This window comes from Octopus sinensis, unplaced genomic scaffold, assembly GCF_006345805.1.
Source record: "Octopus sinensis unplaced genomic scaffold, ASM634580v1 Contig20285, whole genome shotgun sequence".
Classification (NCBI taxonomy): Eukaryota; Metazoa; Mollusca; class Cephalopoda; order Octopoda; family Octopodidae; genus Octopus; species Octopus sinensis.
Window position 1 is genome coordinate 218,804 of NW_021837025.1, and position 15,935 is coordinate 234,738.

Below are 15,935 nucleotides of genomic sequence, written 5' to 3' on the forward strand. Positions count from 1 at the left end.
ATTCTGTCCTATAAAGACTGGACTGTACTTTTTGTGGTCCCTCAACTGCTCTTGTGCTGCGTCCACGTCCTTAAACATTTGGAATACTTTTATATGAATTGTACTCTCACCAATGGGGGCTCTGTTTGAGATTATTAGACGACTTCTCAGGTCTTTGAGTCCTTTCATTTCGGCCTGTTCGATTTCGTGTTTGAGGTCGGTGAGGGACACGACGACTCCATTTCCTGGGGATGTGACTAGTGGGGTACCGATGACTCCCACGACTGACTGGTGACACACGCCGGAAGGGAGGAGGTGGAAGAAATATGTTTGTCCACCAAAGACCACGGTATGGCCGGCATTGGAGCCTCCCTGACATCTGCAGACGTAGTCGTAGGTCGGGGAGAGTTGGTCCACCATCTTACCCTTCCCCTCGTCTCCCCATTGGCCACCTAATATTATATCCACACGTCCTGGTCTAGAATTCATATTTTTTGAATTTATATCGTGAGTTTAAATAATAGAATTTTTACGTATAAATTGATTTAAATTAAATTAAATCTATTTTTCCAGACAATAATTTGTCAGTTTTTCAAAATAAGATTCCTGTTGCTCTCCCACGTGTCACACCAGGCATTCCAATATTCATAAATAACCACCAAACCCCGAGGGACTGGATGTTTCTGGAACATTCTAGAAATGCCTACTGAAGGACTTTGATTGCACCTGCCACAGCAATGACGCTTGTCAGACAGAAGGACACAGGCAGCTGTTGTAAGCACGTCAAGAAGGACAATTGACCAATTTAATTTACAATTTATCATGAAATTAGAATATAGCTACATCGCGTGAAATAAAAAGTGATAAAGCCAATCAGGAACTGCCTGCGGAGAGAATTGAGAAACAGTTCCCCAATGAACAGCTAGACACACTCAAAAAGTCGCAGGGGTCGTTTCTAATTCTTCCGAGGTGGTGGCCTTTCTCGGTGAGTAAACGAAGAGTTGATTATCTTATCGTACTTAAGGTTTTTAATCAGACTGGTTCAAAAATGAATCTGTCAGAGAAGGATCTGTATTTTTTGGCTTTCCGACTTCGATTGAGGACGCAAGAAGGCATGATAGGCAAAAGTGTCAGAGTATGTCGCGTCCCAGACGATAGCTCTACCGTACTTATAAGTCTTTTTTTTTGCCATCTTTCCTGTTGAGACCACCCGCGAGGGGATCCCGGTTGCTTCAAATAGGTGCTTTGCAATGCTGTTTAGCCTAGCGTGTCTGTGAATTCTCCCTTGGGTTATAAGGCAGGAGAGCGGGTGTAGATCTTTGCAGTCTATATAGGCCCTAAAACGGCATTGGTGAGGCTGGCAAATGTCCAAGGCGAGTCGAAAAAAGATTCCAATTCTTAAGCACTCTGGATATACCAAGGTTCCTGCTGCAGGATGGATAGGCGTTAATCCAAGCATGGAGATGCTCCTGACAATAGCCAAGCACGGCGGTGTTGGTCTCCATAAGACATCAGGTTCCGAAAAGACCGAGAGCTGCTGCCCTCCGCCCATTCGTGCATTTTTCGGGGGTTTTGAGTCCGCTAGCTGTCCACAACAATGCCCCGTATAAATGCTTGTTGTCAGTGAGGGATCCGGAGGGAAGAGGAAGGATCTAGACCAGCGGTTCTCAATGCGGCCCCCGGGGCCGCATCTGGCCCCCAGGATTTTTTTTGCGGCCCCTCTAGAGTAACTAACTTTTTGAATTTTTTAATAATGTTAAAATTTATTATTTATTCTTAAGGTTAAACATATCCATAATTGGTGATTTAATTAATCAATTTGAAGCACGTTTTGGGGTACATTTATATAATTTAATTTTAGACTTTTAAAGAATTCCTTCCTTTAACTTATTCCAGATTTCAAACTTAATAAACAAATAGTACTTCTTTTTAAATACAACGCCTTTTGTAGATTTTTTAGCTTTTATTTCTTTATAAAGAAAATGGAAATTAAAAAAAGAAAAAAAAGTCCAAAAACTCATTACCATCAGCAGTGCTGCACTTCGATTGCAGCGAGTTACCGGCTTGAAAAAATATAAAAATATATTAACATATTTTTTTGTGCGGCCCGCGAAGCTAATCTTAATTATCGATTTGGCCCTTGAGCTAAAAAGGTTGAGAACCCCTGATCTAGACTACAAAAGACCTGCATCGGTGTGAGGAAAGAAAGCATGGCAAGTAGAGAAAAGAGGTGGACTGGAATTCGAGACCTCCATGCCTAATAGGCAGGATAGTCTGTTTCCAGCCCTTGTCGTCGAAATTTAAATTGGAAATCTGAACAGAGTATTTCTCAGAAACGAATTGTCGAACTCTGTCCGGAAAACGGAAACAGTGTGAATTACAAAGTGCGTACTCCAAACGAGGAAAAGCAAAAAAGTTCTTCAGTAGAAGGAAAGCCAATGTCTAGTTTGACTAAGATTCGGGGATGTGAACTCTCGGACGCATGAACCGCTGTCTCACAGCCTGAGGGGACCCTAACTCCAAGTTTTAGCAGATAAAAAGCTATTAAAAGTTTCGACCAGCCTTAAAGCCAGGCGACAAAAAACGTTCCCGACGACGATTGGGCGAACACCGCAGATTTTTTAGAAAAAAAACAGATGGGCGGAAAAGATAAGTCCACGAGCGAAAGCAGATAATTCTGAAGACAAACAGTTGTTGACTAGTTCCGTGATTGAGGCAGGGGGCTGGGGCTTGTTGGGCCAATCGCAGGGGAAATGAGATTGCAAAGGTGACTTGGGAGGAGGCCCTCAATTCCTCCACTACTGAGAGCACAGCTGTCGTTCGTGGGTCTCTGAGGGGGGCCTTAAATTGGATAAATAGAAATGGCCTGAGGTCTGCAGATGCTGGGGATTTCTACTCTCCAATGTGCAAATTACATTTTTGGTCGATAGGAGTATGTCGTAGTGCTGGAGTTTATATTATCTTCGGGATCGAACAGCTTTGCGGCTTCGACATGGATAAATTGAAAAGAGTAAGAAAGAATATGATGAATAAAATGGAAAAAAGGATCAAAGGAATGATAACGATTGAGCAGAAATGCTACAAAAAGATAATAACATGAGAATCAAGACACCATAAAAAGAATCGACAAACTATAAAATAATTTACAAACAGCTAAAAAATAAATAACTAAATTAAATATATTTGGTGGTTAGCATGAATCTAGTGAGACAAATAAAACGAGGTTTGTGAATTCAAATAAATTAGGCGCCAAACTAATTGGGGCAATAGACCAGGGGACATCCACCACAAAGTTCTCGGTTGATCCCATCACATCATTCTAGTTATTCGACTCCTCCACATGGGAGTGTGTCCTCTCCCACAAAACCCCCATCAAGTCAATAACCCCCCGAGAAGGGTGCCTCTGTGAATAACCAGTAGATGGCACGAACAGGACCCTACTGAGCTGTTAGACAGTGTCCTCTGGTGTATGAATATAGTTGGACAACAGCTACCCCACTACTCTACAATTGAGGGTAAATGTGAGCTTACTAGGATAGGCATAGGAATTAGCAATCAGAGGGAAACAGTCGTCGTCTGGGAGAGGGGTAGTGGGAGACCACTCTATAATGCTATTGGCTTGTCCTTTTGGGTAATGTTCTTAGTTTGGAGTGATGTGAGGACTCGCAGTACGATAGAAGAGTACATCCACAACACCCACATCAACACTATTAAAGTTTATTTAAATTAATTAATAAATATATATTAATAGAATATATGTGGATTGCCTTTATCCCCCTATTTTTCCGCATCAAAAATAAAATGGCTAATCGAGAACGTGCCCAATGTCAGACAAGCAATGGAGTCTGGCAATTGCTGTTTCGGGACAGTCGATACGTGGCTTCTGTGGGTATCCTCCCCCCTTAGGAATAGAACTTGACGAAAGGGGAGACCTACCTGACGGACACGACCAACGCCAGTCGGACTATGCTCCTCAGTCTGCACAGTCTTCAGTGGGAGGACAGTCTCTGTGGGTTTTTTGGACTCCCAAAAAGTGGAGATTGGCTGCCCAGAGTGTGTCCTTCCACCTCACATTTCGGGACTATTTCGACCGAGGACTGTCAGTTTAAAGGGACTCCAATAACAGCAGTGTTGGGGGACCAGCAGGCAGCACTGTTCGGCCATCAGTGCTTCCACAGGGGGATGATGAAGAACACGTATTGGGTGAGTGTAGTGTAGATATGGGACGGGCTGTTTTATGCTTATAAATGTGGGCACTGAGCCAGTCATCAGTCAGTCAGGACTACTCTCGACTGTTGCCTTCCACTGTGGCAGTCACCTGGCCTATGCCCTCGAGGTAGTGTGGGTGAATAGTGCAGGGGTCGGTGGCAGCTGCGGGGAGTGCTCTCACTTGGTTGAGGGACAGTCTGGGCATTGATCAGTCCAGTTGGGAGGGACAAAGTGAGTGTGGACTGTGTTGTTTTGTCCCTGCTTTCTCTGGATTGTACACTCCGAGTTGGGACAGTTCTGCCAGAGGGTTGGCCACTCACTAATTGGCAGTCTTATTTCTGGATTGACTCACTTTACAAGGCCGGCTCACATTTTTTGGGCAGCTTTTGAGGCAATTGCCTTCCAGAATAAACAGGTTTTGCTTTTTTCTGGGAATTTGAGGTTTTTGATGTAATGCGGGCAGACTGTGGGGGGATTATGGTTTGTTGTGGTGGTTAATGGTAAGGACGACTCGATCAAACTGAGAGTGGACGGAGGACTGACAGAAAACGACCGACTGATGCAACTACAAAGTGACATTCTCGACATTCCAATTGGTTTGGTTGTTAAATAATCAGTTCGGAGTCAGTTTAAGGAGTTTTCTTCATTTGGGGCTGCTTTGGCTGCTGCCCACACACTTGGTCTGTATTCAATGGAGGAGGCAGTTCAACCGTGTGAGTACTCGACTGTCCAGCCCTGTCCTTCCACTGCTGGTTGTGGGTGTCCTGTCATTCTAGTTCGTGCCAAATACAATTTGTGGTTGAAAGCAGTCGAAAAGTCGAGAAATTCTTTATTTGATTGATTTTGTTATTAAAAGCCGATTAAATGACACTTTTTATTAGAAAAGAATTCCTTTTAGAGTATTTAAGGACTATTGAGTTAATTCATCTGCAATTTTGTGGGATGTCAGTTTGTCCCAGTCAATGAGTGTTTGAGTTATTGGAAGACCTCTGCGGAGAGCTTTGAAGTTCTTTTCTAACATTTCAGTAAAGTTATCATCGAGTTTGTATTGGTAGTTGTCCTCCGCCTTCCTGATTCTCTGCACAATTTTGTCGACCAGTTCTTGCTCGTTCTAAACACATTTCTTATAAAACTCAACATTTCCTGACACTTGAAACTCTTTTTTGGAGTTGGAAATAAACTGGACGTTTCCATTCTCAAAGTAGTGAGTCTGGGCTACAATTGAGGGGATTACTTGCAGACGCATATCCCCTCGCATGCTGGTCTCGAAAGTGGAAGGATCAATGTCGATTATCCACTGAGACCGCATCCTCGCATTTCTGTCATGTCCGAATATATAAACGTGTATTTGCTGTCCATGTAAAGATGGCTTTCGATGCAGGCCTTGAGGGACACACAGTCGGCTGATCTGCTGCTGACGATGAGGCACTCTCCCCCCTCGTAAAAGTCCTCCACGTAGGCTTTGAGGGAGTTTTGGAGAAGGGAGTGGTAGGGCTCCACCAATTCCAATTTCTCCTTTTTTATGTCGCTGGTCTTCATTGTGAGGGAGTCCAGGCTGGGCTGATTAACGGGTTTGGCCACCTGAAGGACTTTTGGCTGAGGGGGTCGTAGAATCGGTTGGTGTTGGGGATCATGTTGTAGGGGGTCAGGAGCACCTGGGTGACTAAGTGACCTCACTTTGTAGTCCAGTCCATGCACCGACGTTTGGCAGAACTGCTGACTGTGGTAGAACATGAGGCGTCTAGGAAATGTTGGGAGGTTGATTACTGTTGGAATACGGGCTTGAGGGAGTTGTCGTTCTGCAGGAGGATTGTCAGGTCTGGGAATATCACGTGTGGGCAACCATTCACGATCGACTGGTGTTCCCCCGGGGGGATCATCGACACAAAGTAGTCAATTATGCACTTGAATGAACAAGGATGGCTACCTTGATTTCTTCTAATCTCATTATGGATTATCCATTTTGAATTTATATTATTAAATTTATTTTTTTATAATTTATTAATCTAAAATATTATATTAAAATTGGTTGGAGTTTTATTGGGCTCTTACTGTGGAGATGTGACTCTAAAACAGTGGTTCTCAACGGTGGGCGATTCGCCCCCAGGGGCGATTTTTTCTGCCAGGGGGGCGATGGCTGATTGCTAATATTTGAAAAATTAAAATCTTATGTTAGAAGTCGATAATCTTTGAAAAAATAAAAATATATAATCGAGTCTAATAATATTTATAATATAATGATATTTGGTACTTTTGTCGAAGTGGTCGCAGTTTTTTTAAGAAGATAATTAAAATTAATTAATTTTTTTAGTGAAAAATAGATATTTAATTTATAACCCTCTATCAATAATTTAAATGGTTATTAAAATTATTTAAAAATTTATTTAACCAATTTAGTCATTTTAGTACGCGGCATCCAAATTCCAGGACTGTAGAAGGAATTTATTTTGAAAGGATATCCACATTTTGCAGAAAATGCACTGCATCCTCCTTACTTATTGGGAGCTGTCGGAATATAAATTAGTAAAAAATTTAATAATATTTTAAATTATTGATAGAGCGACTTAAATAAATATAATATATTCCACCTCAAAAATTATTAGATTTTTTAAAAGGCCTAAAAAACTGCGACCACTTCGACAAAAGTACCGATATTTTTATTATATTTTATTTAATTTCTAAGCGTGATTTCTAGTTATCTTTATGGGTCGTGTTCAAAAAAAGTCAGAATGTATAAGATGAATATATTTTTTTGGATTTATTAAAGATCCTCAAGATCCTAATAAACCACTTTGTCTTCAATGTGGTACAATTTTTTCGAATGAGGCAATGAAACCGTCTCGTTTGATTGAACATTTAAAGCGAAAACATCATAATTCAATTGGAAAAAAGCCAGACTTTTTTCTAGAATTAAAAAAGAATTTTGAAAATAAAAACACCTTACCGTCAATCTTTAATAAAAATATATCTCAAAATGTCTCTGGATTATCTTATTCATATAAAGTTGCAGAGATAATCGCAAAAACTGGTTGCATTATTATTTTAATTTATAGGTAATGCCCGTTCGATTGCAGAAAATGTCATCCGTCCTTGTTTAAATTTATTTATAAACGATATCTTACAAAAAGATTCTTCAAATATTATGAAGACTATCCATTAAGCAACGACACTATACGAAGAAGAATTGATGAAATTTCTAATGAAATTGAACAATCTTTAATTTTATTTCTCAGAAAACGCAAGTTTTCAGTCCAACATGACGAATCAGTTGTCGTTGATAATCAGTCAATTTTGATGGCATATGTAAGGTATTACTTTTTATAAATACTTTTTATAAAGATATTTCGATGATGATTCTATTTTGCAAGAAGAGTTATTATTTGCAAAATCTTTGTGATATTATTTGATGCAATTGTTGATTTTTTAAGATTACAAGAAGAATTTAAATTGTTTGATTCCTGCAAAATTCATAGAAAAAATATTTTTAATTTAAATTGGATTTTAAAAAATTAAATGAAGTTTCATTGGCTTTACAAGGAGATTATGTTAATTTAATTGATTGCAAACGAATTATAAATACATTCATTGAAAAAATTCAATTTTACAAATTTAATTTAAGTAATAGAAAATTTGGAAAATTCGATTTTTATGACCACACTTTTGATGACAACGATCTGAAAATTTATGAATTTCATTTAGAATCTTTGGAACAAGATTTGAAAAAAAGATTTGAAGATTTAATTAATTTAAACTTTTCTGATTGGATGATTAATCCTTGGTTTCCCATTAATTATGATTCTGATGATGAATGTCAAGAAGAATTAATAGAACTAAAAAACGCCGAAGAACTGAAATTAAAAATGAAAACCTGACACAATTCTGGGGAGAAAAATCTATAAAAATGAAATTCCCGAAATTATGGGAAAAAATGATGCCAATAATATTATGTTTTCCTACGTTATACTGCGTAGAGAGAGGATTCAGCACTCTGAATAGTATGATCGGAAAAAAAAGAAACAAACTAAATATAAAAGAAAGAGGCGACATTAGAATTACACTTACGAAAAGAAGTACAAATTTTGAAAAACTTGTCAATCTTCATCAACCACAAGGATCTCATTAAAACTCTTATTTTTTAAATAAAAATTTTTACTAATGAAATAAGGGGGCGATATAAAAATTGGAGGGACGAAAAAAATTCCAAGGGGGCGATACAAAAATAAAGGTTGAGAACCACTGCTCTAAAAGACGCGTGCAAAGGGTCCTTGCTGAAGGGCATATCTTTTTGGATAGAATTGGTTTTTTTAAGGTCTATAATTTCAACTTTTTAAAATTAATTAGAATTATTTAATAATTTTAAATTTAAAAATTTTTTTATTTGTAAAATGAAGAGGTTGTCAATGGTTGTTGTAAAATATAATTAGCGGAGTGGACTTGGCCTACACAGTATTCAAAGCAGCCATCAACGAACGTCTAGCATACCCCCACCCAGTCTATATTCTCCACGGCTTCCAAAGCAGCAGGACTCGCTGGTCCCCGGTGGCCGAGGAACTGTCCAGGAAGGGGATAGAGGTACAACTCTTTATACAAGACAAGACAATCACCGTGGAAGCACGGAATCACGGAGACAGTCCCTACGTCGACGACCACAGCCACCAAAACATGATTAAGGACGTGGAGAGACTTCGAATAAAGTTGGGTCACTCCAAAATAAGCATTGTGGGCCACAGCATGGGAGGGATCACCGGAATGTTCTACGCCCTCGAATATGTAGTCCCCCACCCACACCGAAGGGTCCCTCCTTGGCCGATTTGGTGGTTGTGGACATCACTTTGGCCCCCCGTGGTGGAGGGAGTCCCCACTTCGAGACCATTTCCCGAATTCGGATACCAGAAGACCCCACAATGACCCGGGAACAAGTCGTCGAGCACATTCTAGCCAACACAGAATCACTCATTTCTGTTTTCGTTCTTTCTTATACTCAGAGAAGTGCTCTTGAGAATTTTTTGAGTGCCAAACTGGTTTTTAAGGAGGGGAAATATCAGTTTACTTTCAATGAAATGCTGGCCAGAAGAGGACACCAAATTGGGAGTATTCCTCCAGGAGTGTGTCCCAAAAAAGTGCTGTTTGTAGGGGGAGGTGACTCCACGTACATGACGTTGGTCCACTTTTGTCACGTGCAGTTCCGAGGGATTGGAAATGACGCAAAAAACACTTTCCGAACCAGCAAGTGGTGTACATTGAGAATTGTGGACATTTGGTTTTCGAGGACGATTTTGAGGCATTTACTAAGACTGTGGTCGACTTTTTGGTTGGGTGACTAATTTGGTTTATTTGTTGTTTAATAAAGAGTGTTTACTAAGACTGTGGCATTTACTAAGACTGTGGTCGGGCTCTTACTGTGGGGATGTGACTCTAAAAGACACGTGCAAAGGGTCCTTGCTGAAGGGCGTACCCTTTTGGATAGAATTATTATTATTTAACCCAAGAATCACCAACAGTTAATTAGGGTAATTAATTAGGTGATTCCAACAATCCTCAAAATCTTTCTCAGCTTTTCCCGATGTTGGACTCTGGACCCAACGCAAGTGCGGGACGGGCGGGGAGCAGTTTTTGTGAGGAATTGGAGTGGGGTGATGTGCTTTAGAACCCAAGCGGCGCAGGCATAGCCAATTGTTGGTTCGATGAATTGTTTGTAGAGAGTGCCGAGAGCCGCGAACGGTGTCTTTAGTCCACCAAAAATCGATTTGATTAGTCCAATCTTTCTTTGACTGGATCCGATGGCCTTCTCTAAATGGGCAGTAAAACACATGTGGGTGTCAAAAGTGACCCCCAGAATTTTAGGGTTCTTCGTGAATGGAATCTTTTCGTTGTCCAGAAAAAGATCAACAGTAAGGCTTCCAAGTCTCTTGTTCGACGTAAATAGGGTAGTGGACGATTTTTCGGGGGAGATGTTCATCCTGTTTTGATATAGCCAAGTTCGAATTTCTAATAAAAGATCTTGTGTTCTTTTGGAAGCTTTCGAGAGGTCTTGGTCACGTGATTTAATGAGTAGGTCGTCAGCGTAGGCGAGAATGATTGAGTCTTCCATTTCAGGGTTAGGGATGTCGGATAGGTATAAATTGAATTGGTTTTTTTAAAGGTCTATAATTTCAACTTTTTAAAATTAATTAGAATTTTTTGATTATTTAATTTATTTTAAATTTAAAAATTATTTTATTTCTAAATAAAATTTCTAAAATGAAAAAAAAACAAAATATAAAATGAATAGGTTGTCAATGGTTGCGGTAAAATATAATTAGCGGAGTCGACTTGGCCTACACAGTATTCAAAGCAGCCATCAACGAACGTCAAGCATACCCCCACCCAGTCTATATTCTCCACGGATTCCAAAGCAGCAGGACTCGCTGGTACCCGGTGGCCGAGGAACTGTCCAGGAAGGGCATAGAGGTACAACTCTTTATACAAGACAAGACAATCACCGTGGAAGCACGAAATCACGGAGACAGTCCCTACGTCGACGACCACAGCCACCAAAACATGATTAAGGACGTGGAGAGACTTCGAATAAAGTTGGGTCACTCCAAAATAAGCATTGTGGGCCACAGCATGGGAGGGATCACCGGAATGTTCTACGCCCTCGAATATGTAGTCCCCCACCCACACCGAAGGGTCCCTCCTTGGCCGATTTGGTGGTTGTGGACATCACTTTGGCCCCCCGTGTTGGAAGGAGTCCCTACTTCGAGACCATTTCCCAAATTCGGATACCAGAAGACCCCACAATGACCCGGGAACAAGTCGTCGAGCACATTCTAGCCAACACAGAATCACTCATTCCTGTTTTCGTTCTTTTTATACTCAGAGAAGTGCTCTTGAGAATTTTTTGAGTGATACACTGGTTTTTAAGGAGGGGAAATATCAGTTTACTTTCAATGAAATGCTGATTAGACGGAGACCCCAAATGGAGAGTATTTCTCCAGGAGTGTGTTCCAAAAAAGTGCTGTTTGTGGGGGGAGGTGACTCCACGTTAATGACGTTGGTCCACTTTTGTCACGTGCAGTTCCGAGGGATTGGAAATGACGAAAAAACACTTTCCGAACCAGCAAGTGGTGTACATTGAGAAATGTGGACATTTGGTTTTCGAGGACGATTTTGAGGCATTTACTAAAACTGTGGTCGACTTTTTGGTTGGGTGACCAATTTGGTTTATTTGTTGTTTAATAAAGAGTGTTAGTAATAACGAGAGCCGTGATTATATTTACTAAATTATGCCTCGATTTCACAGAAGGATAAATAGTCCCCGTATTGGTAGCTTTCGAGCATCACTTTGGCGACCATTGAGGTGAGATTGGCACATTTGAACATGTTTTTGGAGTGTGGCCAGAGTCTGTCAGAACCGACTTTGGCGCAGTGATGTTTGATGTTGTTGGTGGAGAGAGCAAAGACGTCGAAATACCTCGACATTTCTGCAAATAAGTGAAGGAGTGTTACCAGGCATGTTTATCCCACTGTGGATAGTAATTTGCTGTATAGTCTTGGGAACCCCCAATGTGTAGTTAATCTTGCCATAAAAATTCCCCTGAGTCACCACACACGTAGCCATGTTTAAGTCATGTCCATATGTCGTGTAACTGTAGTTTCCATACATGCTTGTCATTTGTATTGTGTTCGGCGGTGGTGTCGTCGTCGGCGTAGTAGTCGTGGTTGTTGTAGTGGTAGTAGGGGTCGTAGTAGTAGTAGGGGTGGTAGTAGTAGGAGTGGTAGTAGGGGTGGTCGGGGGTGAGTAGTTTGGGTCGACGTATTTGCAGACAGCGGGGAGTCTCGCAAAGCAAATGTAGTCGAACCACTTGCCTGTAAAAATGTCCATTCCAGCACAGTTTTCGAACTGATTTCTGCCACTTGGTTCATTTTGATACCAATTAGAATATGTCTGAGTATTAATATATAAATAGACCAATCCATTCCCATTGCTGTCCTTGAATATCCCCTCATTGTTGATATCATCGTAGTCCAACCAAACTGCCACAGACCTGGTCTTTATGTTTCGAAGGATGGCTAAAATAGTCCCCAAACCCTCACATATCAGCGAGTCCTTTTCTGCCGAACTTCCAACAGTCACCAACTCCCTCCCGACTGTTGTGCAGAGAGTCCTCGCCCCCGAGTGGGTGACGTAGTCCTTCGCGTAGATTTGATAACAAAATCCATTCGCACACGAAGTTTGGGGGGTGGAAATTATGCAGATTCCACAGACCTTCCTGGCCAGTAATACAAACAGCACAAATTCGAACATCACTCTCCGCCTGGCAGAGGGTATTTAAGGCTGCGGATATTGGTCTTCCAGATGGCATTGGGAGTATAAATAAACTCATTAATTGACAATTAATATTATTCTTGTTGTGCTTGTTTGACAGACAACACATGTCTATTACTTTGGAATGTCACTTTTATTATTTTTGGTAACAGGGATATTTAGAAAAGTCATGTGATTGGGGGATAATTGATTATATATATTTAATTATATACAAAATGTGAATGAAATAATATAATAATTTAACAATAAAATATACACTTTTAAAAGTCCGGTTATCGTTATTTGTCATGTCACTCCGCAAACATTCCTGTTCGTCCAAAAAAAGCAAAGAAGAGTCCAATTTCTGGGACATTGGAGGATACACCCCAACCTGTCGTCGAATAACCAACGGAATAAAATCACTCGACGACCTGAGAACATATTTGGGGGAGAGAGCCCAATTAGCCCAGAACTACGCGAAAGAACTGAACGAACTGTCCAACAAATGGAAAGGAAAACTCTCAAAATGTAAGCAAAGCAAAGCAGCACACAGCAATCCCCATAGCGACGGCCATATTTATGATAACCTGATAGCCCAGGAATACGCCACAGCCCGACAGTTGTGGGAAGAATTGCTGGAGGAACCCACAAAAACGTGTTCAGTCCAAGTCGAGTTGGGGAGGGCACTCAATTCGAGACAGGGACAAGTAAAGAAGTGGATAGTGGACAAACAGAGGGAGTTATTCCACAACAAGAACATGAAGGACCACCAAAGTCGATTCCAGACAGTGAGGGGGTGAGTAATGGGGTAGGCACAGAAGGAGTGGGCTGTGAGGGTCACCAATATGAGGAAGGCCAGGGAGGAGTACGACTGTGCCTGTCGGAGAGTCCACAATTTTGAATTGAAGAGGAATATAAGCACGTGTGATCAGGGAGTGGTCCAAGACAGTGTCAAACAACAGGAAAAGGCCACAAAACTAAAGAAACAGCAACAGGATGCCAAAATGGTGTATATTGAGGCCATTCGACTGGTGAATGAGCGGAGGGAGTGCTACTCGCAGGAAATGATGAGAATATTCGAGTCCTGTCAGCAGGTGGAGAAGGAGAGGATTGACTACTTCTCCAGCATTGCCCTCCTCATGGCGGATCTCCTCCACAAACATAACTGTGTGGACATGTCTGCTGTTTATTCCGCAATCCAGGGAAGACTGACGGAGGCGGACCCTGAGAGGAGTCTGAAGTACTGGTTTGATGTGAGAGGCCCCTCCTCCCCTCTGCCGGTCTTCGAGTTCCAGGAGTCGAACATCAACGAGGATGTGGAGATATTGGTGGCCAAGTCAGTCCGCCACTCCGCCCCGGCCGAGACATGTTCATACAGGCAGAAGAACAGTGTGGAGACGAATGGAGGTAAGCAAGGGAGTGAGACGTACTCCCCTGGGGAGGAACAGCCGGTGGTGGCACTGTACGACTACGAGGCGGGGGAGGGGGATGAGTTGTCCTTCCGAGCTGGTTTGTGATGGGACTGACTGGCAGGGCAGAGAATGATGCGGTTCAGTCAGGAGGACGAGAATGGGTGGGTTAAGTGTATGGATGACCAGGGACAGTATGGATTCGTCCCCTCCAAGTTCATAAGGGATCAGTTACTCCTCTAGTGATTTATTACTAACATTTATCAATCTAGTTTGCATATTTTGGTTGCTTATCAGGGTGGTTGTGATTAATTGATTAGAAATGGTTGATTATTTGGTGCATTGCCCACATTATATATTAGCAGTTGTAAACATGAAGCCACAAAAGACATGAGAGCCCCACAGTGGATGTGCCACGTATTTGCAGCAGCCGTAGTACTCCACTGCAAGGCCTGCCAGGACAACAAAATCCTCGTCCGTGTCCATCAGAATGTCCTCCCCCCTCTCCGTCAGTCCCTATGGCACATAATAGTCAATATAAACAGGCAGTCCACTAGCGGGGTCGACATAGTCAAACCAGTCATTCCCCAGCACATCCCTCAGTCCCTTGGCCCTCTCCACGAACTATTAAATAAGGAATAAGCATACATCCCGGCACAGACCAAGTCGTTCGTGGGCACTCTCCAGTGAGTAATAAACCATGTTATTGACAGTGTGGTAGCAGACAGTGATCATCGTCACTAATCCCTGTCCTCTCAGCTCTGGGAATGCTCTCTCCAGTTCTGTCTATTGCACAGTTGGCTGTACTTTCTTTCACGTGGGAATCACTGCAGGGAGTCACGGCCAGTTCTGGGTGGAGGACTGTGGGAGTGTCGGTTGGTGAGTTGCTGGTTATAAAAGGATTGAATTTAAAGTTTTTGATTATTTTTTGTATTTTTGTGTTATTTTGGGGGAGGGTTTGTGGTATGGGTTGACTTGGAAAGGGGATTCGTGTTCGCCTTAAATGTCTATACTTGTCACAACGTCTGAACATTAAAATGTAATATTATTTTATAATTAATAAACAATTATTTAATTATAAAAATAAATTCAAATATTATTTTGTTTCATGTGTGACGACACCCAATCAGACTCAATAAAGTACATATATAAAGACCCTCAATGGACATGTCCCTGCAAGACTGACGACTACATCGAGGTCATAAAGGACGGCACCCTCCTCGAGCGAATAGACCTCAAAAACACAAGCAAACTAATACTTGGACGACTCGAATCATCCCAAATCCGCCTCGACAACCCCTCAATTTCCCGCCATCACGCTGTAATCCAAAACTCCCCCCAAGGCTGGTTCATTTTCGACCTGGAAAGCACCCACGGCACATTCATCAACAAAAAACGCATTCCAGTCAGAATCTACGTCCCCTTCAAACCTGGCCACATTGCCAAATTCGGAACCAGTTCCCGCCTTTTTGTCCTCCACGTACACGTGGTCTCTCAGTCCCCAGGGCCTGGAAGAGGAGGTGGAGGAACCCCTTTCAATCACCCAAATAAAGCAGCAACGACTGATCCCCTCCCCCAGACTGCCCGACCCCCCGAAGGAGGAGGAATGTGAGGAGAGAGTGCCCTGTGTGTGGGGATTTGGTGAGGAGGAGTGGATTATTGGCAGGGGAGGACGCCATGGATGAGGGAGTGGACGAATCAGTCTTCATGGGGGACCCCAAGAAGACGTTGAGGGACTTTATGGAGAAGGATGGTGGAAATATGCCCTCATATCAGTTCTTTGACGGAGGGGAGGGGCAATTGGGCTGCAGATTGAGGTTTGGGGGACTGGCTGAGGAGATTGGTGTTGGACGAGGAAGTGGTGGTGGCTGAGGCTGTGTGTTGGGGGAATAAGAAGGAGTGTGTCCTCCAATGTGCTGTCGAGGCCTGTCGCCTTCTCAATGCCCGAGGACTGCTGGCCGAACAGTCAGCAGGGCGACCGAAGGCTGAGAGGAACTGGGAGGCGAATGACTACTACGACAGTGACGAGGACACATATTTGGACAGGA

The 15,935-nt window shown here is 42.2% G+C and overlaps 2 protein-coding genes across 2 annotated transcripts; both read left to right on the forward strand.

Annotated features, from left to right (window-relative positions):
• The first annotated feature begins 1,027 nt into the window (after window positions 1-1,027).
• Window positions 1,028-7,348, forward strand: LOC115232282 (glycerol kinase 2-like). Its single transcript, XM_029802110.2, is given in 9 exon segments — window positions 1,028-1,114; window positions 2,301-2,445; window positions 3,624-3,694; window positions 3,731-3,868; window positions 3,871-4,185; window positions 4,217-4,292; window positions 4,333-4,419; window positions 4,806-4,901; window positions 7,242-7,348. Coding segments are annotated over 9 exon segments (1,122 nt in total).
• A 5,427-nt stretch (window positions 7,349-12,775) lies between these two features.
• Window positions 12,776-14,154, forward strand: LOC115232303 (protein kinase C and casein kinase substrate in neurons protein 1-like). The gene is made up of 2 exons (XM_029802125.1): window positions 12,776-13,006; window positions 13,073-14,154. The coding sequence occupies exon 2, from the start codon at window positions 13,324-13,326 to the stop codon at window positions 13,993-13,995; it is 672 nt and encodes a 223-aa protein (XP_029657985.1). The 5' UTR covers window positions 12,776-13,006; window positions 13,073-13,323; the 3' UTR covers window positions 13,996-14,154.
• The last annotated feature ends 1,781 nt before the right edge of the window (window positions 14,155-15,935 follow it).

Coding starts and splice junctions, on each gene's coding strand:
- LOC115232303 (XM_029802125.1), top strand. CDS start 13,324: ATGAGGAAGGCCAGGGAGGAGTACGACTGTGCCTGTCGGAGAGTCCAC.